This window comes from Hemitrygon akajei, chromosome 3, assembly GCF_048418815.1.
Source record: "Hemitrygon akajei chromosome 3, sHemAka1.3, whole genome shotgun sequence".
Taxonomy (NCBI): domain Eukaryota; kingdom Metazoa; phylum Chordata; class Chondrichthyes; order Myliobatiformes; family Dasyatidae; genus Hemitrygon; species Hemitrygon akajei.
Genome location: NC_133126.1, coordinates 43,026,910 through 43,052,796, shown reverse-complemented (window position 1 = coordinate 43,052,796; position 25,887 = coordinate 43,026,910). Strand labels below are relative to the sequence as shown.

At 41.0% G+C, this 25,887-nt stretch overlaps 1 protein-coding gene across 9 annotated transcripts in view; it reads left to right on the top strand.

Annotated features, from left to right (window-relative positions):
* The window catches only part of eml1 (EMAP like 1), a 223,163-nt gene that overhangs the window by 52,320 nt on the left and 144,956 nt on the right, over positions 1–25,887 (top strand). The window contains exon 1 of one of the 9 annotated variants that reach the window (XM_073039690.1): positions 21,140–21,723. The exons of the other annotated variants lie outside the window; for them this stretch is intronic. Coding sequence (XP_072895791.1) covers positions 21,657–21,723 — 67 coding nt within the window. The 5' untranslated portion in view covers positions 21,140–21,656. Of the gene's footprint in view, positions 1–21,139; positions 21,724–25,887 lie in introns of those variants that run through there. 9 annotated transcript variants of the gene reach the window in all.

The following is a 25,887-nucleotide window of genomic DNA, read 5'->3' as shown; positions in this document are numbered from 1 at the left end:
GTATGCCCGAAATATCCTTTCTGTCTGAGATTTCATTGACTGTTTTTCATTAATGTGGCAACTATTTTAAGCAGGTGTTACATGTTGAGTGAAAGTTGTACAGCACAGAAATGGGGTCTTTTGGCCCAACTCAGCTTATTGATGTTAATCCTATTTGCCTGTATTAGGCCCATTTCCCTCTACTCATTCTCTTTCAAAGTATCTGTCCAAATACCTTTTAAACATTCTAATTGTATCTGTCTCAAACCATTCTTCTGGCAGCTCCTTCCCTATAACTACCAACCTCCATATGTCCCTCAGACCTCCTTTAAATTTCTCCCATCACCTTAAATCAATACCCTCTAGTTTTAGACTTGGCTCATCCAAGGAAATAGACACTTTCTATGCCACTCATTAATCTCTATAAGGTCACCCTTGGAGTCCTACAAGGTGGTGCAAATGAACCCAACCTGTCCAATCTCCCTTTTTAAATAAATCCCTCCATTTCAGTCAACATCATTCTTGTAGAGTGGCAACTGGAACTGGATGCAATACTCCAAATGATACGTCCAATTTTTGTCAATTGCAAGACACTTATTCTTCAAAAAAATGTAAATATATTTGTATTGGTTGATGGAATATTCTATTACTGAACTCCATATAAAGTTGTCTCCTTGGCCAATAGCAATCATTCAATACCACGAAAGCACCATATTCGTACACTATAAAATAGAGAGTTTTCAATATTTGAAGTGAAATTATCACCTGACAAGAATGTTTGAACATTGCGGAACTTCAACTTTCCATTCCCTGTTTTGTTGATTCTGCCATTATCAGTTGTCTATGTCAACAAATTAATTGAGGGAGAAAGAAGAAAATTATTTGCGCACTTAAACATCTGTTCCTTGAAAAGAGTGATTTGAGTAGAACTTCTTTAAGCATAGTTCTTCAATAGCATGAAGATAAATGAATAACAGAAAGAAAAACATCTAACACAAACCAGAGCTTTTAGAACATGTATCTGATTCATAAAATCACATGTCGAAGGCTGATGCTATTCCTCAAACCCTTTCTGAACTGTACTAACCACATAGATAATATCAGAACATTTAACTTGTTGTCACTTATTCATATTTGCTTTTATACTTTTGGGGGTTTAAGGACACAATAAATGATCCTGACCTCCATTTCCTTTTTAACTGCTAAATTCAGATCCTCGTACTAACTTCAAACCAGAGACCCATTTTTTCTGATAACTACTCTGGATTTTTTAAGGTTAATAGTGGGATATTTCAGTCTTTTAACAGGCAAAACTGATATAACACCTTGAAACAATGGTTACTTGGCTTTGATAAATATATGATTACCACCCTTTGCCAGCTCTGACATTCAGCTTCAATTATCACATATACTTCAATGTTTATGAAATACTTCTATTTCCTGTCTCCAAAAGCAAAGTGGGGTTGACAGAAATGGTCAATAGTTACTATTGTAACCCGGTGCTACAGCGCTAACCTCTCTTGGTTATCAGTGGCGATACTGGCATTTATTGTTTCATAGCCCATCATGGACAGAAATGCAATTTTTTCAGACAATATTCATCCAAGACATTAAATTCTATTTGCCAAAGCGAGAACAGGTCTCTTTTCTTAATATAGGTTACAAAAACTAAGTACTGTGGGGATATTGGAAAGTCTCAGCAGGCCAGGCAATATGTGTGGAGAGTGAAGCAGAGTTTAAGTTCCAGTTAATTTCCATTGATTTCATCACCTTTCAAAATGTGACAAGAAACAAGCTTTTAATTGAATGAGGGAACAATTGACCTTGGCACTGGTTTCATCCCACCAGTTTAGTGTTGGATTACATTCTCTTTGGAAAATCTTACCCAGAACATTTCCAAAGTGTAAACTGGACACGAGTGAAGCTGCCCTTTGGCAGGTGTGTGTAGTGGGAGATGAGTCAGCAGGCTGAATTATGCTGATTTTCTTTTCCAACAGTGGGATAGCGATACATTATTATAGATATTGGTCTTATATAGGAGACACAAGTTTTACCTGAATGGAACCTGCAGTAATACAGCATCTGATTATGATCTCAGGATGCTTTTCAACTGCTGGGTGAATTACTACAGTGAATGAACTTCAAAAATAATGTGAGCAAATGCAGTGAAGTGCTCACTCCATAGCCCAACAAATAGCAAATTAATAATTAACCATACAGGGTGTTCCTGGCAATGTCTGTTCAGGGAGAAATGTTGGCCAAGACATGCAGAGAATTATCTATTTTTCTATGAATAGCACACAAGATCAAATGTTTTATCCAAAATGTGACACCTGTACAAAAATAATCCTCTATTTCGATTACATGATATAACTGACAAGAGAATGTGTCTGATTACAGAAAAGGACTCAAACCAATAAAATTCTCAATTAGAATGCGATTAACTGAACCTAATTAACACTAGGGGGCAGCCCTTGCTAGACTTCAGAACTTGGCAAAACCAGTTGCAATAAATTTGCACGATAATTGTTCTTTTTTTTTGCAAAACCAGCTTGCACCTGAATTTACAACAAATCCATTTGTTTCCAGGCACAGGAATTCTACATTCCTCATTCTTTCAGTGATAGGGAGTCATTGTTTGTTAAGAATTCTGCAACATTTTCATCACAAAGCCAAGCCTCCAAACCCAAGCAATGATTGATACCATCCTTTTCTGTTTTGGATTTGGCAGAAACTGGTTACCCTCAACACCATGAACACCCACAAAGGCAAAGCTTTATAAATCATTTAATCAGTAATTCAGAGCTGGTTGCCAAATTATATGGCTTTTGGAAGACAAAGAAAGTTTTCGTTAATATAAAGAGTGTGGGTAGATAAAAGTAAATAGCAAATGTAAAATAAAATGCTTGCTGTGATTTCCACAGTAATTTAAATTGTGACAGTAGGATACAGGAAGAACCAGATTTGGTGGCTCAGCTGTGTTCACAATAAACATCATGTTTTATGCACATAATTTCTCACCACAGAAGATGAATTCTGAAGGGATGAATAAAAATAGAAATTTATTGAAAAATGCAGCTTAAGCAGCCCATTGAGTCTGGCAAGCCATCATGTGCTTATGTGAACGATCTGAATCAAATAATAAAGATCAAAATTTCAGACAGCAGACTAAATGTGGTGAACATAAGCTACCATCTGCAGTTATCATTGTTTAGAGAACGCCTGGACTTAACTGCATAGGGCTGGGATAATGCATGATCAGTAAAGAAACAGTGGTGGTACAGTGGAGCAACACCCTTCCCCACCCCCACCACCCTCTGAAACCCCCTTGACATTTTCCAAAACCATAATCCAGGCTGCATTTACTGAGAATTCTGGCAGGGCCCTTAAGTGAATATCATCTGAATATCAAAAGGAACTTAACTGCTCTACAAGTTAGTTAGCTAATGTGATGGAATACTCATCACTTGCCCAACAACACTCGAGAAGCTCAGCACAATCCAAGATAAAGCAGCCGACTTGATGAGGAAACAAATGCACCACCCTGAACATTCATCGCTCCCACCAACACTCTGCAGCATGCGATCCCTCTACAAAATTCACTGGGATTATTACTCAGCCAGACAACTCTGTTGGCATATCCCAATCCCGGGGAACATTGCACCAAAAAGGACAGAGAGAGCAGATGCCCGGGAACACAAATGACTACAGGTTCATCTCCAAGCCACACTCATGACTTGACTTGGAAATCTCCTGCCCTATGGCAGTATGGGAGCGGCTTAATCAGAAGGATTGCAATCGCTCAAAAGTCAGCCCTTCACCACCTTCTTCTGTGCTTTCAAGGAGGGCAATGAGGTTTGGCCTTGCAAGTGATGCTCCTCTCTAAAAATGAAGAAGCTGTTAATAATTAAGTAAAGAATTTATTTTATATAATTTAAAATATATCCTTTTTAAAGTAAAGTAAATAGAATAATTTAAAATAAATTAAAACAGATCTTAGTTATTAAATTTGTAAAAATCACATTCTATTTTTTAAACAAGACAGTATGAGTGTTTTTTGTATAGGTCTTTGTTCTGAATCCTTCTCTGGGGTGACAGAGCCTGCAAAAGATCCGAACCAATTAGGCAGCTGAGGAAACGCAGCAACTTGAAGCTCCATCATTGGAATCCCTCTAACCAAACATATGATAAATATGCTGCCAGCTATTGTCAAGCAAGATAGGGCCTTCTACATTTGTCTATGAATGTGCAGATACCCCAGAACTTAAAAGCATATGAACAAGTGCCTCTGTTTCCACTTTGAGCAGATGGCATTGATTTTGTTATTTCTGTTTACAATTCTTCTGGAACCATCGTTTTGTCACTTTACCTGTCCTTCATCACTCCCTTTCACCTTGCACCAAAATCTCTTATGCTATTTCATGTTTTCTGAATTCCACCCTTTGATCTTTCCCTTTTGCCTGCTCGTTCCTTTATCTTCAAAGCTTGTGATGGTTTCACAGTATTTCAGGTTAAAAAGTCATCACCCTGAAATACTGTGTCTCCCTCTGTACAGACACTGCTCAATCCATTGAATACATCCAGCAGTTTGCTCTCACTTCAGATTTCAAACGTTCCTACTATTCTGTTCAGTGACAGATACTTTTGACTCTAACTCATCAATTATGTGGCATTGCCAACCATTCACTGAAATTCACTGACATCTCATAAGTAGTATTTCTTGGACAGCTGTAACTATCACTGCAGGGATAAGATGTACAATTCCACTGGTTTTTGTTGAGCTCAAAATAAATCCCTTTAGTCTGTGTAATGCCTTCAGTTGTGGCTATCAAAGGCAAGACAAAAATATATTTTCCTACATATAAGATATATAGCAAAAACTGAAAACAAATGTAGGTGACAACTAAGGAGGACAAATGTTTATTCTGCATCATCCATAATTTCCCTGAAGTTATATTATTTCTCCCTTTTTCATATTTCCTTAAGATGTAGGAGGATGCTGTTTGGTCCATTGTTTCTTTCTAGGCTCTCAGAGCAATCCCATTAGTTTCCTGTAACCTGTTTTTTCACCCATTAACACCTCCCTGATCATCACACCACACTTGGGCTAATTTCCAGAAGGGGGAGGGGGTGGTGTGTGTGTGTGTGTGTGTGTGGGGGGGGGGTGGTGTGTGTGTGTGTGTGTGTGTGTGTGTGTGTGTGTGTGTGTGTGTGTGTGTGTGTGTGTGTGTGTGTGTGTGTGTGTGTGTGTGTGTGTGTGTGTGTGTGTGTGTGTGTGTTTCCATTTGTTAGCTCTTTGCTAGCTGTTGAACCTCTCTCATGCACACCAGTTCATCATGAATGATTTTTGATGGAGAATTTCAGAAGGTTGTTAGAAGGCTTCACAGCCAAATTCTAATACCTAATCATTCTATCTGTGGGTATTATGTTTCCTGTAGCAGGTAATTTTAAAATTTTGATTGGTTTTCTCCAAACATTCATCTTACTGCATTAAATCCTCATTCAATATTTGTCAGCCAATCTCTTCCGTAAGTTTCTTACCGAGATATACTTACTCTTTTCCTCCCTCAAATTTTGGACTGACTTATTTCCCAACCTAAATTACAAATATTATTCATCCTAACTCACCTCTCATTCTCTCCTCTGTACTTTGGGAGCCTATGGAGCCAGTTTGGAATAGATGGGGCGTACTTGTTGGATACCATGAAGGACTAGGATTCCAAAATGGCATAGAAGGCACAAATGCACTCTTCTGAGCAAAGCCCACTGGCTGCATTATTGAATTGGAATAAAAGGTTTCCCTGCAACGCAAGGTGCCATTGACTCCATGAACGTAATTCTATCAGTTCTCCCATGTGCCTCTATCAATTGGTCTTGTTCGTCCTGCAGTAGGTCCATGCCCACAGTCCTAACAATGGTCACAGTGCCTTCATTCTTCAGTCACCATGCTGAAAGGAAGAGAGACTTCACTGAGAGAAAGCATACACATTGATTCAATGTTGTATTCAGGTTTGCTGATGACACCACTGTTCAGGCCAAATCAAAGCATATAGGAGAGTGACTGAAAATCTCATTGAATGGTGCCACAACAACAACCTCTCACTCAATCTCAGCAAGACTAGAGAGTTGATTATTGACTACAGGAGGCGGTAGCTAGAGGTCCATGAGCCAATCCTCATCAGAGGTGGAGAGGATTAGTAACTTTAAGTTCCTCTGCGTTACCATTTCAGAGGATCTAGTCCAGCACATGTCCTGTTATAAGGAAGGCAAGGCAGCACCTTGACTTTCTGTGAAGTTTATGAAGATTTGGCATGTCATCTAAAATTCTGACAAACTTTTATAGATGCACTGTAGAGTGTATTCTAACTGGTTGCATCATAGCCTGGTATGGAAACACCAACACCCTTGAATGGAAAAAACCTTCAAAAATTAGTGGATACAGCCCAGTCCTTCCCCACCATTGAGCACATTTACAAGGAGTGCTGTCGGAGGAAAGCAGCATCCGTCGTCAAGAGCGGCCATCATCCAGGCCACGTCATCTTCTCGCTGCTCGTATCAGGAAGGATGTACAGGAGCCTTAGGTCCCACACCAGCAGGTTCAGGAACAGATATTACCCTTCACCATCAGCCTGCTGAACTAGAGTGAATAACTTCACTCACTCCAACACTGAAATGATTCTACAACCCATGTACTCATTTTCAAGGACTCTGTGTGTCTCACTTATGTTCTCAATATTCATTATTACTGTTATTTTACTTTATTTCTTGCTTGTATTTGCACAATTTGTTGTCTTTTGCACATTGGTTGCTTGGATATCTTGTATACAGTTTTTCATTGATATTATTGTGTTTAGATCATAGAACATAAGACATAGGAACAGACAGGCCATTCAGCCCATTCCATCATGGCTGATCCCGGATCCCACTCAAACCCATACACCTGCCTTCTCACCATATCCTGTGATGCCCTAACTAATCTGGAAATGATCAACTCCCACCTTAAATATATACCACAGACTTGGCCTCCACTGCAGTCCGTGGCAGAGCATTCCACAGATTCACTACTCTCTGGATAAAATAAAATTCCTCCTTACCACTTTTCTAAAAGGTTGTCCCTCAATTTTGAGGCTGTGTCCTATCTAGACCTTTCAACATTCAGTAGGTTTCAATGAGATCCCCACACATTCTTCTAAATTCCAGTGAGTACATGCCCAAAACTTCCAAACACTCCTCATATGTTAACCCTTTCATTCCTGGAATCATCCTGATGAACCTCTTCCGGACTCTCACCAATGACAACACATCCTTTCTGAGATATGGGGCCCAAAACTGTTGACAATACTCCAGGTGCAACCTGACCATGTCTTATAAAAGTTCAGCATTATCTCCTTGTTCTAATATTCTATTCCCCTTGAAATAAATTCCAACATTGCATTTGCCTTCTTTACCACAGACTCAACCTGTGAATTAATCTTCTGGGAATCTTGCATGAGGACTCCTAAGCCTCTCTGCACCTCTGACGTTTGAACCTTCTCCCCATTTAGATAATAGTCTGCATTATTGTTCCTTTTACCAAAATACCTTTTCCATACATTTCCCAACATTCTGTTCCACCTGTCACTTTTTGCCTATTCTTCCAGTTTGTCTGTCCTGCTGCAATTGCATTGCTACCTCAGCACTACTTATCTCTCCATCTATCTTCGTATCATCTGCAAACTTTGCCACAAAGCCATCAATTCTATTATCTAAATCATCGACAAACAATGTGAAAAGTAGCAGTCCCAATACTGACCCTTAAGGAACACTAGTCACTGGCAGCTAACCAGCCAACCTTTTATTCCCACTCACTGCCTCGTGCCTGTCAGCCATCCCTCTATTCAGATCAGTATCTTTTCTGTAACACCATAGGATTTTATCTTGTTAAGCAGTCTCATGTGTGGCACTTTATCAAATGCCTTCTGAAAATCCAAGTAAATAACATCTGCTGCCTCTCCCTTGTCTACCCTGCTTGTTACTTCTTCCAAGAATTCTAACAGATTGGTCAGGCAAGATTTCCCTTCACAGAAACCATGCTGACTTTGACTTATTTTATCATTAGTCTCCAAGTCCCCTGAAACCTCACCCTTAATAATAGACTCCAACACTTTCCCAACTACTGAGGTTAGGCTAACTGGCCTATAATTTCCCTTCTTAAAGAGTGGAGTGACATTTGCAATTTTATAGTCCGCTGGGACCATGCCCAAATCAAGTGATTCTTGGAAGATCACAACCAATGCATCCATTATCTCTTCAGCAACCTCTCTCAGGACTCTGGGATGCAGCCCGGCAACATGTTATAGTGCTGCATTTGTGAGGGTGAATTGAAGAATATTAATGTTAGGTGATTGAGTACTGTTGGAGGGAGAATGGTGTTAGGTGATTGAAGGCGATGTAGTGAATTGAAAGGTATCTAAAACAGGTAAAATATGGTATTTTCAGTTGTGTTCACTAATCTTGATCACTGGTGTGAGGCCAGTAAATATAAGAATACCCATATCTGAGCTTCCTCCCCACGGCTTTCAGGTCCTATGTGTGGATGTCCTCTTGGTTTCCTTCAAATCGAAGCCATCCCTCTTTCCCATCTCCTCCACTGAGCCTGGACACTCATTCCCAAGGGTAACTATTGATGATCGGTGAACAGCATCCTACTGTGATATTGGAAGAGCAGCTCTCCGTTTAAGAGGCGCGGGACAGATGTAAACAGTGCAAGCTAATTCTAATAGTGATAGAAACAATCAAAAATGGCAGCCTGCCTACAAGCCATAGGGGCATCAATGGCTGCACGCTGAAATCAGTATGATGATTGGACAGAAAAGGTTGCCGTAGACCTAAACCACATAGAATGGGGAAAGGGTTAATCCTTGTCATGATTTTATAGACTATTCAGTTTATCCTCTGTGCCCTTTTGCATTGAGAGCTTGAAATAGTTGCATCATGTCGCACAAATATTCTTGTCTCTGAATAGGCGATGCGGGTAATGTGCTGTGCTATGCATTTCCCATAAGAATGCTTATTACTTTCATCACATATTAAAATCCTCATCCATGCCTACTTCAGCTCGACTTAAGTAGATACTTTCTTCTTCTTATCACTGCCACCCTTCTTAATACACTATGCATTTTTCAAAGCCTCGATCCAACACTTAGTTGTCACTCTTTTCCACTGCTCCTGTCCCTGCTGACCTATGTGGCCGAGTAAGACACAGAAAATGCTGAGGAACTCTGCAGGTCAGGCAGCATCTATGGAGAGGAATAAACAGTTGATGTTTCAGGCCAAGACCCTTCTTCAGGACTGAAAAGGAAAGGGGAAGAAGCTGGAATAAGGAGGTTGTGGAAGGGGAAGGAGTGCAAGCTGGAAGATGGATGGGGGAGGAGGTATGAAGTGACAAATTAGGAGGTAGAAAAAACTAAAGAAGGAGGAATGGGAAAGGAGAGGAGAGTGGACCACAGGAGAAATAGAGGAGGAGCACCAGGGAGAGGTGGTAGGCAGGTGAGGAGAAGAGTCGGTATAAGAGGGGAGCCAGAGTGAGGAATGGAGAAGGCAAAAGGGGGAGAGGGAAAAATTACCAAAATTAAAGACATCGATCATCATGCTGTAAAATTGGAGGCTACTCAAAGGGAATAGGAGGTGTTGCTCCTCCACTCTAAAAGTGGCCTCATTGTGGCAGTAGCACTGGCTGAAGTCTGACATGTGAGAGCGGGAATGAGGAGTGGAATTAAACTGGGTGGCCACAGATCCTGCTTGTTGAAGATGGAGTGAAGGTGCTGATCAAAGCGATCTCCCAGTGTGTGTCAGGTCTCACTGATGGTCAGATGGGGAGCACTGGATACAGTGCCCGACCCCAGCAGGTTCGCAGGAGAAGTATTGCCTCGCCTGGAAGGACTGTTTGTGGCTCTGACTGGAGGTGAGGGAGGAGGTGAATTGGCAGGTGTAGCACTTCTTCCACTTGCAGGGATAAATGCCAGGAGGGAGATTGTTGCAGAGGGACGAATGGACAAGGGAATCATGGAGACTGATCCTGGTGGAAAGCAGAGAGTCAGTGGGAAGTGGGGGGGGGGGGGTGGTTGATACAGATGTTTATCATGGTAGAACCTGCTGGGTTCTTCCAGCATTTAGTGTGTGTTACTCTGGATTTCTAATATCTGCCGAATCACTTGTGTTGATGGCGTACATTGCTTCCTGATTACCTTTGCTTTACATTAACATTTCTGTTCTTTCAGTTTAAGTCCCTTTTCACCTTGTTCAGCCTTACCTTTTCAATCCCATGCAGCGTGATAAACTGACAGCTCCTTTGATTCTGGCTTCTCACCCCATGACCACCACTGCTGGACCTGCTTACATCTCAGAAATTCCCTACCCAAACCTACTGCCTCTTCACTGCCAACTTCACCTTAACATCCACCTTCAAACACATCTCTTCATCAGTTTTTCTGAAATTACTCTGCACAGGATCTTATTCATATGATAGCTCCTCACAGAAATACCCTGAATGTCATTCTGTGTGAATAACCCATCTATTAAGTGCAAGTTGTCGTTGATATGCGTTACGATGATGGCTTTTCCTCATATAAGGGATTCAAAGGAAGCTACATCAACAGAAGGACAGGAAACTTAAATAATGAAATGAGGAAGGGATAACAGCACAGTTGGAACAAGTGGCCACTTTCTGCACTGTGTATTCAATGAATCCAGACTAAAATCAGATAGCTATCTACAAGATCAAGATCAGTAACATCTGCAAAGCATAAACTGATCTATTTACCTAATGCACACAAATAAACATCATACATTATTTTCCAGAAAGGATGCAATTAAATTCTCCACACTGCTGTGAAATGAGAAATAAATATTGAGCTGACTAATGCTGTGAACATTGATTTACTTAGCTTGGCTCCTAACGTTAAGCTGGTCCAGACTTTTTAAAGCAAAATTGTTCCTGTTATTGCTGTTGGAATACAAATCCTCCTTTGTCCCTGAGAGAGAGACTCCTCTGACGCCCACATTAAGACTGTGTTTAGACAATACACTTTCCATGGGCTAATGAGTCACAATGAATATTTCACCAGCACTAAGTGAAGACAGAGGAGGCCATATTAATTGATGACCCAAATGCCTAACAATTGGTATGGCTAGTTCAACCACGGAGCTCAGTATTTCAACCTGCATGATTAAGCATGCTATTTGACGTGACTCTGAAGCTTCCCCTGAGAGATTTCAGTTGATAACGATTTAAGTACTTTAGCGGGGGTCTCTAAAAGGCAGTAATCTTACAGTTCTTAAAAAAAACTCTGCACATGCAGAAGCGGCAAAATTGAGTTTTGCTAACCGAGTTTATAAATAAAAGTATCATTATCAACAAGGATTCTCCAGTTTCCAGAAATACATTCATGAATATTCACGGGTATTTTCCCTGTATTATTTTCAGAGACTCGATCTTCAATATTCACAGGGAGTCGCCTCATCATTATTCACCTCTATTATATAATGGTATCCACACCTCTTTATTAACGTGAATAATTTTGCATCTTTTATCTTCCTGAAGGCATTGGTTCAAAGAAAGGTGTGGCTGTATGGGAATGGAAACATGCCTAAACAACCATTGTTTATATTTGAGCACAGATGGTAAGTACAGGGTGATAACTTCACCCTGGTGATAAACACACCTGGGACCAAATTTGGCCTCATGCAGTGTTCATCCTTAACTTTTAGCTGCAGTCACTGGGCAATGGCACCTGGCTGATTCCTCTCCTTTTCTAATTCAGGCCACTCATTAATTTTTCAGAGGTTTTTGTATTAATTTTCTTTCACATGACTAACCTGCAGCTGTGAGCAGGCAGGTGGCTGCACTGTGTGGCAGCAACATCTGTGTTTCCTACTCCGCAGGGAAGCCCGTGATCTCTGCTCTGCTCCATGCTGCTTCTAACAACTGAGATTAAAACTCAGGACGTGGGAAATTTGTGGAGGCTTACAATGGATTGATGAAGAGTGTCCCGTAAATCCCTGGTGAAGTGGGGCAATGAGATATCAAATATCATGCAATTCTATCATCCTTTTCACTTCAAATAAAGTTAGCACAGACTGATGTTGCAGGAAAGCAGCATCCATCATCAGTGACCCCCATCAGCCAGGCCATGCTCTCTACTCACTGCTGACATCAGGAAGAAGGTGCAGGAGCCTCAGGACCCACATCACCAGGTTCAGGAACAGTTATTACCCCTCAGACATTAGGCTCCTGAACCAGAAGGGATAACTTCACTCAATTTCACTTGTCCCATGTTCCCACAACTATGGACTCACTTTCAAGGACTCTTCATCTCACGTTCTCAATATTTATTGATTATTTATTATTTTCCCCCTTTTTGTATTTGCACAGATGGTTGTCTCTGGCACACTGGTTGTCTGCCCTGTCTTTCATTGGTTGTTGGACTTACTGTGAATGCCTGCAAGAAAACAAATCTCAGTATGTGGTGACATATATGTACTTTGATAATAAATTTACGTTTGCAGTTTGAACTACCCTTATGTAATGCCTGAGTACATCTGGTGAGGCTCAGACCCTTCCACCACTTCACATGTTAGGCCCATTAATGTTGTTACTGCTTTTAATGTTTCCACTTGCTTACTTGTATTAGTTAGATGTGACAGGCATGGACTTGAAAGCACAAAGTTACAAGCTCCGTCCCTCTCATGAGGTTGGCCAGCCTCCAGAAACTGTGGTGAAACAATGGTAGAGTAATGGTTACTGTCCTCTGAGAGTTGGCACCTGACTTCAGACTGTGGGAAAATCTTTCATCTATTCACAGGGTGTCGTTATGCACAAAGTGTTTAATCCCAGGACAAACAGGGTGCTAATACAAAAAGATTATCTGAAACAAAATACCCATACAGCTTCACTCATTTTGTTGAAACCTTTCGGAAATTTAATATAGATGGAATATGGCAGCAAGGTTGTTTTACCCAGTCTTTCAAAGCAGCAGTGATTTGAAGAAAAAGCTACATACTTATATAGTTAGATCCATCTGAGGATGTCATGCTAACGTACTAAAATAACACTGAGTGTTACCAGGCAGAGAAATGCAGTGCATTAATGTGAAAACCCAGCTACTTCTACTTGATGAACCACAGATCAATTTGTTTTTCTTTAATTTGTCCTTATGATCACTAAGGGGAAATATTATTACCATTTCAACAACCTATTGCAGAAATAAGCTTCCAAGCTGCGTATATAGTGTATTCTGACAGGAGTTTCAGAATGACGTGTTTCTGCTTACCACGTTCTCTTCTGATTGCAAGTTTGTGGCTGTTTGTTTTCTGCCCAGTCGGAGTTATCCAAACAAATTTTTGTAGAAACGGTATACCAAGAGAAAGACAAGATATCTACCACAGCAGCCTTGCCTGGACTAACATGAAGTCAAAGACCAATATCAAACCTACTCAGACACCACCTGAACGGCTTATTTGTGGCAAGAACAGAAAGAGAAAATTGGAAGCTCGACACCCACTGATGGTACAACAGTATTTGTTTAAACTGGAGGTTCTTAAAGTAATCCTCCAAGAACTTAAATTTACATCGCACTCTCACATTACAAGATAAAGTAAATCTCCAATAATATACCCAATTGGTCTCAGACCAGCAGATTTTCAGGTCTACTGGATGCCATTTCTACATACACCTCAACACTCTGTAATTCACTTTTTTTATGTGTAACACAGTTCTAGTAATGGTTTTTCCACTTTACCAGCTGAGAACTGAGACCCCAGCGAGTGGGGAGGGAGTCAAGTGAACACTTTCTGGTGAGCCTGAACCCGAACAACTGGCAATTCTGATTCATCAGATAGTGGGTAATGGAAGCTTCACTCTGCCTAATGAGATGATTTAGTGGGCAACTGAAAGCCTGTTCAGAGTGTCAGGCTTAGTGGAAATTTTATAAGGGCAGGAAACGGTGTCCAACAATCTGGGACTAAATGACTTCCAATTCTATAAATGAGGAATAGGTGGTGAAAAGGGTAGTGGAAAATGGCAGAGAGAATTTCTGAATCAGAGGAGTACAGATTGAACATTTACGATGGGTTTGAAATTGGGAAGGGAACTGTAGAAGAATGATAAAATTACAGACCCATTATGGTGCAGGAAGAGGCCATTTGGGCCATCAAGTCTATCCTAGCTCTTCATTCATTCTCATTTGCCCTCTCTTTCCCTATGACCCTTTATATTATTTTCCTTTGAGATCTTTCTAGGTTTCTTTTAAAAATTCTAATTGACTCTTCCACCACCTTTACTGGCTGCAATTTCTTAATTATTGTGACTTATTTATTTTTTTTTGAGTAAAAAAAGATTTTCCTCACATCCCACCTCAGTTTGAATCAGTTTTATCATCACCCCATACTACCCTGAGATTCATTTTCATGTGGGCAGGGCGTTCACAGTAAATACAAAGGAAAGCAATAGAATCAATGAAAAACCACACACAACAAAGATGGACAAACAGACAATGTACAAAAGACAACAAACTATCAACTACAAAAAGAAAAAAAGCAAAATAATAATAATAATTACAAAGAAGAAGTATCGAGAACGTGAGTTGTAGAGTCCTTGAAAGCGAGTCCATTGGTTGTGGAATCAGTTCAGTGATGGGGTAAGTGAAGTTGAGTGAGGTTATCCCCTCTGGTGGTTGAGGGGAAATAACTGTTCCTGAACCTGGTGGTGTAGGACCTGAGGCTCCTGTACCTCCTTCCTGGTGGCAGTAGTGGGAAAAGAGTATGGCCTGGATATTGGATGCTGCTTTCCTGCAACAGCACTCCTTGCAGATGAGCTCAGTGGTGGGAAGGACTTTACCCATGATGGACTGGGCCATATCCATTACTTTTGTAATATTTCCGTTCAAGGGCATTTGTTTTTCCAAAGCAGGCTGTGGTGCAAACAGTCAGCACACTCAGCTGCGTCAGTCAAACTTCTAGATGACATGCCAAATCTTTTCAAACTTCTAAGAAATTAGAGGCACTGCCATGCCTTCTTTATAATGGCAGTTATCTGCTGGACCCAGAACAGATCCTGTGAAATGATAACACTGAGGAATTTGAAGTTGCTGACCCTCTCCACCTCTGATCTACTGATGAGGACTGGCTCATGGACTTCCTATTTCCTCCTCCTGCTTTGTGGAAGAAAGCCAGGTGTGTTGAAAGGAAACGTAAAACACGATAAGATTGAAATTGCAACGAGCCTGTTGGGGGACCGAATAGAAAGGGGAGAGTTCAAAGCTAAATGCAAGAATCTTGAAATTACTTGATAAATCATATGTTCCTAAAGATGTTGGCAAGAAACTTTATGATGGGAATGGAAGACATGGCTTGACTGAAGGCAGAATGGTAGTGGGTAACTAAAAGATAAAATACATGGATCAGTACTTCAATCTACAGCATTTTTTTGGAAAAAATATTGTGATGTCTGTGTGATATTAGAGATGAAATACACTTACATTGGGTTCACACATTACAGTTCAGACACTGATTTGAAGTTAACTGACGCTGCATGAATTTCCTCAGGGGTGGGTAATTCAGTTTTTAGCTTTGGGAGTTCCCGCCAGTGCGCGTTTGCCAAATACTCTTCCATCTGTCCAGCCGCCCCCCGGGAGATAGAGCTGTAAGATGTTAATGAACTACTATGCTTGGTAGGATTTCTGCATCTTTGTTTCATTGGGCTTGTATCTATTTGGCCTCCGCAGAAATAGCAAGGATTTTCAACGTGCAGAGAGATGGTAAATATACGCTTTTCAAGATTTTAGCCGTGGTAAGAAAAACCAATGAGATTGGAAGTGAGCTAACTTTTGGAAGTGTAAAATTCAGCTCAAGGACAAATAAGTCACAAATTTAAAGCAATGCAGACAGGAGCAGATTATGATTCTGCCCATCGGTAATATTATGCTAGTGTGTAAAATTAGACTGGCACGGGTCAGCGGGATGTAATGATGTACATCTATAGAATAAACAGGATTTCCTACAGTCAATAGCACTATTGTTTCTCACTTCCTGATTCTGAAAGGTTGGCCTCTTGTCTACACAATTCCACTGTGACCTAATGATAAAGGCCATGTAGAGAAGATACAATGACTACAGCATTTTTTCAAATAATGAAGACATAGTAGAATGCATCACAGAATTTTTTAAAAGTAATATGAGATTGAAATCTACTTCATCTGAAAAATAGTAACAACAATTTCTGGTTCATTTGAGCTGTTATTAGGTACAGCAGCAGCTCTCTTTCGTGCTTATCCATGGATACATCAGAATTTCAAGGTTTACTTGTTTCAGATGCCGTTTTGAATAATCTGAGATAATCCTGCATTTAGGCTTGTGGACAATATAACCATCTTTCTCCAATTCACTCCTCTCTGCTTTCCTTCTATGAACACATATTGTGGGACAATTTCAAAAATTTTGGACTTCCTTTACGCTGCCTTTCCCAGAAGTTTCCCATAGCATTGACCCAATGTCCATGTGTTATCCTGCAGTGGGAGTTTTCATATAACTCGCAGCTGGAAACGATGGTGCATTCTTAACTCAGTGACATGGATGCTGGTCCCAGTGTCTGTGAGATCAGCAGGGAGTGACACCAACTTGGCTTGGTTTGATAATTCAAAATAGGAATGTGATGAATTATATCTCAATGCAAAACTACTTTTGCACAGATTTAAAATCATTCATAAATCACATATTACCTAAATGTAAATGGAAGAAATAAGGCTGTGTTTACCTTGAACCCTTCATGTCTCATGGATATCACAACATTCCATACTCTTCCCTCCCCTTTCTTGATCTCTCTGTCTCCATCTCTGGAGACAAACTATTGACTGACGTCTTTTATAAATCCACTGATTCCCATGGCTATCTTGACTGTAAGTCTTCCCACCCTGTCTCCTGTAAAAAGGCTATTCCCTTTTCTCAGTTCCTTCAACTCAGCCGCACTTGTTGCCAGGATAAGGCTCTCCTTTTCAAAACATCAGTGATGTCCTCCTTCTTCAAAGAACAGGGTTTCCTTCCTCCATCACTGATGCTGCCCTCACCCGCATCTCTTCCCCTTCCTGGACATCCGCACTCACCCCATCCTCCCGCTGCTTTAACAGGGATCGAGTTCCTCTTGTCCTTATCTTCCACTCCATGAGCCTCTGCACCCAACATCATTCTCCACAACTTCTGTCATCTCCAAAGGGATCCTACCAGCAAACACACCTTTACCTCCCACCCCACTCTTCACTTTCTACAGGGATTGCTCCCTCTGTGATTGTCTACTTGTCCCTCCCCACTAATCTCCCTCCTGGCACATACAAGTGGCCAAAGTGCCATACCTACCCATTCCTCTCCTCGCTCACCTCCATTCAGGGCCCCGAATAGTCCGTCCAGGTGAGGCAACACTTCACCTGCAAATTTGCTGGGGTCGTCTATTGTATCTGGTGCTCCCAATGTGACCTTCTTTACATACAAATACTTTATTGTCACCAAACAATTGATACTAGAGCGTACAATCATCACAGTGATATTTGTTTCTGCGCTTCGTAAATTGTAATAGACCCATTGTAAATTGGGGGACCACTTTGTTGACCACTTCCACTCCATCTGTCTCCAAGTGGAACTTCCTGGTGGCCGAACATTTTAATTTTGATCCCCATTCCTGTTCCAACATGTTGGTCCATGGTCTGCTCTTGTACCATGATGAGGCCACCCTCAGGGAGGAAGAGCCATACCTAATATTCTCTCTGGGTGACCTTCAACCTGATGGTATGAATATCAATTTTTTCTTCCAGTTAAATAATTTTCCCTCCCCTCTCTCTTCTTCTAATACCCACTCACCTCTTCTCGCCTGCCTATCACCTCCCCCTTGTACCCTTCCTCCTTCCCTTTCTCCTATGGTCCACTCTCCTCTCCTATCAGATTCCTTTCTCTCCAGCTCTTGACCTTTCCCACCCACCTGGTTTCACGTATCACCTTCTAGCTAGTCCTCCTTCCCTCCCTCCAACACCCTTTTGTTCTGATGTCTTCCCCTTTCCTTTCCAGTCCTGAAGAAGGGTCTCAGCCTGAAACATCGACTGTTTGTTCATTTTCACGGATGCTGCTGATCTGCCAAGTTCCTCCAGCATTTTGTGTGCATCGCTTTGGTTTTCCAGTATCTGGAAAATTACTTGAGTTTACTATTTTGAACTGTGGTCCTTTCTGTTATGTGGTTAGAAGGATCATCCAAACTAAACACAGTAAGATTCTGCAAAGAGAAACCAAACTACACGACCAGTTAATCTTTACGTGGTGATAGGTTGACTTGAGATCTGAAGACCTTGCCTTCCTGTGAATGCTCATATGGTATCTTGTACAGTCAATGACCACTATATTAGGTACATCTGCTTGTTAATGGAAATATCTAAACAGTCAATCATATGGTAGCAACTCAATGCATAAAATCAAGCAGACATAGTCAAGAGGTTCAGTTGTAGTGCAGACCAAAAATTAGAATGAGGAAGAAATGTGATGTAAGTGACTTTGATTGTTGGTGACAGATGGGGTTCGTTTGAGTAATGCCTCGCATGTAGGTTTGTAATTTGTTCTAAAATGTAATTCAGTTTGAATATCTAGTAGTAATTCATTAAATGACCCTCACGAAGATTCTGATACCCTTTTTTGTCCTGAGGATTTATATTGTTTAGGGATACAATTTCTCTTCTGATGACTTAAAGGGAAAAAGTTCTTCCCTTTAAAATAGTTAGTATAATACTGATTAACTGTTGGTGTAATTGGTATTCAACATTCCAAATGAACCAATAGGAAAAGTATTAAAATGTGTATATTTCTATTACAAAAGAAACAATCAGAAGGTTTTCAGGACAGGACAGTGATCTCATTGAAGATGTTCATTGTAATACCCACATACTAGATGCAGTGTTATGTTCCACAAGGTCCAGTTGACATAATAGCTCTGAGAGCTTGCAGGCAACTTGTCCATAAACTTACTTCTTTACATTGGAGATGTAGGCATAGGTTTAAGGTAAAGGGATGCAAGGAAGATGTTCTTCCATGCAGAGGGTGTTTGAAATCTGGAACACACCACCTGACAGGTTGGTGGAAGCAGAGATTCTCACAACATTTAAGATATATCACAACACTTGATTTGCCCAGGCATAGAAAGCTACGTACCAAATTTTCATAAATGGGATTAGTGTAGATGGGAACTTAATGGGTAATGTGAACTTGATAGTCTGTTTCTCTGCTGCACGATACTATGAAAGGTAACTTACAAAAGCAAGTCTTCCTTTACATATCAAAATGGCACTGTGCTCTTTACACAGTACGATGCTGTGGTATTTCAATTGGTCAGTATCCTTTGATATTTTGCCTGCATATATCGATTAAAACAGGTTAAATGAAATAATTGGTGGGGGTATCCAGATCTAGAGGGCACAGCCTCAAGATCGAGGGACGACCATTTAGCACAGAGGTAAGGAGAAACTTTGTTAGCTAGAGAGTGGTGTGTCTCTGGAATGCTCTGCCACAGACTGCGGTGGAGGCCAAGTCTGTGAGTATATTTAAGGCGGAAGTTGGGTGTTTCCTGATCGGTCAGGGCATCAAGGGATACGGCGAGAAGAAAGGTGTACAGGGTTGAGTGAAATCCGGGATTGGCCATGATGGAATGGCAGAGCAGACTTAATGGGCTGAATGGCCTAATTCTGCTCCTATGTCTTATGGTCTAATTTTAAAATATTTTCTCTAAGTATGTGTTTGTTATCAAAACTTGCAGTTTACTTTCTACCAAGAATCCAAACTTTCCTTTGATTTAGCTTCGTCATATGGGTATTGCTGCATCTTGCACTACTTTACATCTCATTTAGCCAATGGAGCTACAGATGGTTAGACTCTTAAAATGCTGCCAGATTCCCTTTTTTGTAGATTTTATCCCTGTTAACATGTTTTCAAGATCTAAAGCACTTGGATTTTAATAGCTCCCCCCTCTTCTCTAACCCCAAACATTTAAGTGATTTTACCTATTCAGGGCATAAAAGATGTTCAAAGGGAATTATATCCCCAGAATGATTGTAAAGAATGCATAAATAAGCACTTCTCTATAAAATATTTATGAATTGAAGACTATATGAATGGAATATCTGCTAAACATGCAGTAACAAATAATTTACTTGTGTACTAACCCTCCCATTGCTGAAGCAGCAGATTAGACCTCATGCCACCATTAAAAGACCAGTAGCAGTCTGAAGTAATAGAAACGAAGCGTTGCTTTTGAATCGTTCACAATACTCTAGAAAAACGGTTCCAAAATTCTGACTCTGGTTCCTGTTAAACACACATGGATAATCGGCATAATTCATTCTTTATAATTTCCTTCAAGGGCTTGGCCAGACTGACAGAAATGAAAGTTAATTACTCCAGAAGGAAATATAAGTGATTACCTAATTTGGGTCAATTTAAATCTTTGTGCCACGACAGCCTGCAGAAAAAAAATAGAAAATGTGTTCGTTCTCTATTCGTTCTAACAGACTGGTTTACTGTTACGTCCTTCAAAAGGAAATAATTCTTACTACGAACTCTCCAATGGTTTCGTTGAGTATTGGCATTGATCGGCCTGCCTCTCTTAAGCCGTAAAGCCTCATTTTCAAAAAGGATAAAACTAGGAGTAGGCCAGAGACGATTTGCGGGACGTAGATTGATGAATTGGTTAACAGATACCTTTCCTTGTTTTAACAATTATCAGTTACAACTAAACTTAATGAACTTCATGTCTTGAGAAAACCCTGTCGCAGGAGCCAAACCCCGAATATTCCCTAGGCAGAGTATTTTAATAAATTCCAACGCCCGCTGCGGAATGAATGGAAGCACTTGGGAAGTATTTTAAAATAAAAGTCCTCGCCTCATTGCCAAATCTTTAGTTTTCATTCAGCCGACACTAGTTTAAATTCCTACACGAGTTACAGAACTGAATGTTATTTTTCTCAAAACGATCTCGGCAATCTTTAATGCAAATCTCATTCACGATTTGAAAGCTACTCCCATTTAACACAGCCCGCGCTATCTGTCCGCGTTCGCTGGAATTCTATCAGCCTGCCGCCGTGTCGATTTGCTGACAGAAATGGCTGCTTGATCATACGTTGTCTGGCGAACTGAGTGAGGCTGATAGATTCCTGTAGATTCCCTCTTACAACTTCCTCCCTAGTCTTCGCCCAGTATTTCATGCCCGCTTTAGCAGCCTGCTGCATCAGCTGGTCGGATGCTGCGAGGTAATTGGTCAGGACGGCGAGGCTGTATTTTGAAAGGATGTTAGTCCTGTTTTTACTGGTCTAAGATTACCGTCAGAGACACATTTTGGCAGTGTCTTTGCTTCTCCCTCTACTTCGCCGGCTGAAACATTCAGCTTTCAGCCCCGGGACGGCTCTCCACGCGCGGCAGTGTGAGTGAAGAAGACACGGAGGCAAACGCACCACACACACAAAAAAAAGGAGGGCTGTAGACGTAGGAAAGAATCTGATTGAATGGGTTGCTATGGTAACTGACTCTGGCAGGGAGACCCCGGAAAACTGGATCGTGAATGGGGAACATCTCCTGTGGCAGGCAAACTAAGTAACAGAGAGACTGGAGGGAACGGGTTCAGCATGGAGGACGGGTTTTCTGGCTACAACAGCCTCTACGACACCTCCTCGCTGCTTCAGTTCTGCACCGGTAAATGATCTTAGTTTTCACTATTAGTCTTTTTAGTATAGTAGGAGGCAAATTGGGACCTTGGGCTATGGAGTGTTTAAAGATTGGGGATTCCCTGGAAAAATATTTTCCGAAGAATGTATACAAAAAATGGTTATTCCGATCTCCACTAGACTATTTCAGCATTAAATTGTTCTGTGTTTAAAACTGGAAAGTTCTTGTGCTTTCCCATAACTTGGGTTCATTGTATTCATCCCATTATATCCTCAGATAATGGGTCTGTGCTGAAGGGGGCTTCACGGCAAAGCGGGAAGTGATGCCGTTTGCAAGTATTATTGCTGGCGACATTGTGTAAACTTATCTGAATGTGGATTGAACTGGACTGCCTGAGAGTAAAATCGTTGGGAAGTTGATCACTGTGAATGAACGTTGTGCACATCAAAGTGGTTCTGATAATGAGAGTGGGAACTTGGGTATTCAGTGTGGTGCTCAGAGCATGTTGTAAACTGAGTGCTGCCTCTTAAGTTTAAGACGCACGACAATTCCATGTGAAGGGCCTTGGTATGTTCTCTTGTGTTTAAGGCGCGATAAGAATTCAACCTGCTGTTGCAACATATGTTTAGGGATAACAATATATTTTTGTTCTCTAATTGTAGTTAGTTTGTTATTTCCTTATTTTTCAACGTTATTGTTTCTACTTGTGGATGAACTTGTCCTCGTGCTTTTTGTTTGCAAGTTCAGATCAATGTTGGTATTTGGTTATATATTCCAACATTTCTATTCCTCTCACATCTCCTGACCTCCAGGGCTAACTGGAGAATGGCCTGTTTTATCAACAGGTGGACTGAGTAAAGGATCCCTGCACATCTGCTTTGAGAGCTGTGAGCACCAAACAGTGGGCCAGGGGCTGGCTGAGGTATCAGATGGAGTTGGTGTGAGCTAAGTTCAACAGGCCATGGTGACAAGAAGCTAAAGGAGCACAGATGTAACTTTAAATGTACCGTACCTGGGCTATTCTCCTCTGATATCAGTGAGACCTGGTGCAAGAACCCTCCCTTCTTATCCCCATAGGATCTCCGATGTTAAATTGCCTCATTGGATGCTTAAAATTAACCCTCATCCGTTTGATATCTGAGGAGAATGGCTCTGGCAAGTTTAATTTAAAGTTACTTTTGTGGTCCTGCAGCTTCTTACCACCCTGCGCTCACCTGTAGAACCTTCCTACCAGCTGTATCTGATATCCCATGAGCCAGATTTCAGTGCGTTTGATATAAATGTGTTTACTCAACTCCACACTTACTTAAGCCAGGAAACACGGTCTTACAAAATCAATTTGAGGCAATAGTGGCAAATGATCAATGCGTCCTTTAGAGGAAAAAAAATAAGTAAACAGCATAATCAAATCCACCCTGTGCAATTGCAATCGAGGCATTAATTGGCAGTCTGGGCTTGAAAAGCCGGTGGCAAAGTAGCACAAGGTGCTGCCAATGACAAATAAAGAGGCAGAGAATAAATAGTAATCAGAGACTCGTGCCTGGATGCTTTGGTTTTAAAGCACTGTTGATTGCAAATGGAAGGGAAACTGAAGGAGCGAAGAACTTTGGGGTTTGGAGAGATTATGAGTTCAGATAGTGTAACAAGGCAGAGGGGCAGTGAGTGGACTGCGATTAGTATCACCATAAACATCACTTTGAGAAGCTAATCAGTTAAGTGATTATATGCTCGATATGTACCCTTCACATGTTGCACTCTCAACCTGATTAGGTGCTGGCTGCGAGGGAGGCGAAAATGCTTGGATATCAATTCCCAAACACCAGGCTGGCAATCGCAGGAGGTGGAATCGGGGGTAACTGTGGGGGGGGGGGGGGGGGAGGGGGAGGGAATGCACTGTTCTGACCTCCAGCTGAGCAGGAAGAACATCTGTGTGTAAAGTGAAGGGGCTGGGGGTCATTAGGGCATCTGATTTGTAATTTGCACACACATTGCCAGCTCAGCAGCATTCATAAGGTGTATTAATAGAGCTTCGAAGAAGGCCCATTGATAATGATGAATGGCTGGGAAAGAAAAGTAGTTCTGGCCTGTTGACAGAGTTGAAATTTAGCAGATGGGTTTCATTTAAACCTTTGCAGATTTATGCTACAATATTTAAGGTGACTGGATTTATATCACCTTGATAGGTACCATTGATGGACTGAAAAGAATAATTGGACAGATTATCTTTAAAATACTATTATAATTGAACCCAATAATGCTACTTTTGATTTATTCTTTGGGTGGTGTAACCACAGATCAGCTTCCAGACTTAGTCCTGTGTTTAGAAGTCAGGAGAGTGTCTTTGTTTAGTTGATCTGATGTTTTTCACTACACATGAAGGATCAGATGAACACCTCGAGGGAATTTAAACTATCTCACTGTTTGGGGGCTCTGTTGGGGGAAGGGCATGGTTGGGATGGAAGTGGTGTGACAATTACTTCCTAATAATTGTGAACAGCAGAGAAAAAAGCAACACCTGAGACTTGAGTTTCAGTCATTTTTCTTGCGCAGAGGACTGTCTTTTAATAATTCATCTCTTGTCTCTGTTACAAAAACTAAAACAAAACTGCCCTGATCCAGATGGCTGTGCTGCTGTCTCCACGTTGCCAGGGAATTATGTGGAAAAAATGCCTCAGCCTTTGGGTCAGAATGTTCGGTTTTGAAGAATGAGAGAACTCTGCAAAAAATAAGTGAATCCACGTACTTTGTTAAACCTGCAGATGGAGTAATTCACAGAAATTTGTGCTTGTGGGCCATTATTATCCCAACCTTATTATAGAGTCAGTGTGTGGGCCACACAATGTAATCTGTAAGTGTCTAGAACAGAAGGAACTCAGCCAACCACACATTTTCCAGTTGTAATGTGGCAGAGCAGACTCTAATGTAAGCTATTGTGTTGTTTATGTGGGGAGGGTACACTGACCTGATACTAGCAATGGACAAGCAGTCCATGTTGCATTCTGTTAGTGAGTTTTTGTTGAAAGCACTAATTGACAGGAACTAAAAAGTTTACTATGTACTGCTTTAGCAGCAGAAGCACTACTCTACACTTCCTGTCACATTTTTAAAACATAAAAATGTTTAAATTGACTTCAAAGTTCAAAGTAAACATATTATCAAAGTACATATATGCAACCATATACAACCCAGAAATTCAATTCCTTGCGGACTTACCCAGTAAATCCAAGATCCGAATAGAATCAATGAAAGACCACACCCAATAGGGTGGACAAACGACCAATTGCAAAATACAACAAACTGTGCAAATAGAGAAAAAAAAAGCAATAAATATCGAGAGCATGAGATGAAGAGACTATAGAAAGTGAGTCTATAGGTTGTGGGAACAGACCAGTGATGAGACAAGTGAAGTTAAATGAAGTTATCCTCACTGGTTCAAGAGCCTGATGGTTGAAGGGTAATAACTGTTCCTGAACCTGGTGGAGTGAGTCCTGAGGCTCATGTACCTTCTTCCTGATGGCAGCAGTGAGAAGAGAGCATGGCCTAGGTGGTGTTGCTCCCTGATGATGGATCTTCCTCCTCTGCAATACCAATCTGTGTAGATGTGCTCAGTGATGAGGAGGACTTTACCCATGATGGACTATCCAATACTTTTTGAAGGCAATTCCATTCAAGGGCATTGGTGTTTCCATACCAGGCTTTGATACTGTCAGTCAATATATTGAAAAAAGATCTATATTTATTAGTCAATATATTCTCTGCAACACATATACAGAAGTTTGTCAAAGTTTTAGAAGTCATGCTGAATCTTTACAAACTTCTATGGAAATAGAGGCACTGTCATGCTTTCTTTATAATTTTACTTCCATGCTGGGCCCAGGACAAGTCCTTTTAAATGATAACACAGAGTAATTTAAAGTTGCTTACCCTTTCCACCTCTAATTCCCCGATGAAGACTGGATCATGGACTTCTGGTTTCCTCCTCCTGAAGTCAATGATCAGCTCCTTGGACTTACTGACATTGAGTGAGAAGTTGTGTTGTAGTGCCTCTCAGCCAGATTTCCAATCTCCCTCCTATATGCTGATTTGTCACCTTTGATTCGATCAAAATTTGATTTGATTTGATTTCAGGAGACATCCCCCCGCTATGTCTCCCCTCACAGTCCTCAGCAGCCCTGTGTCCACCGTGGAGAA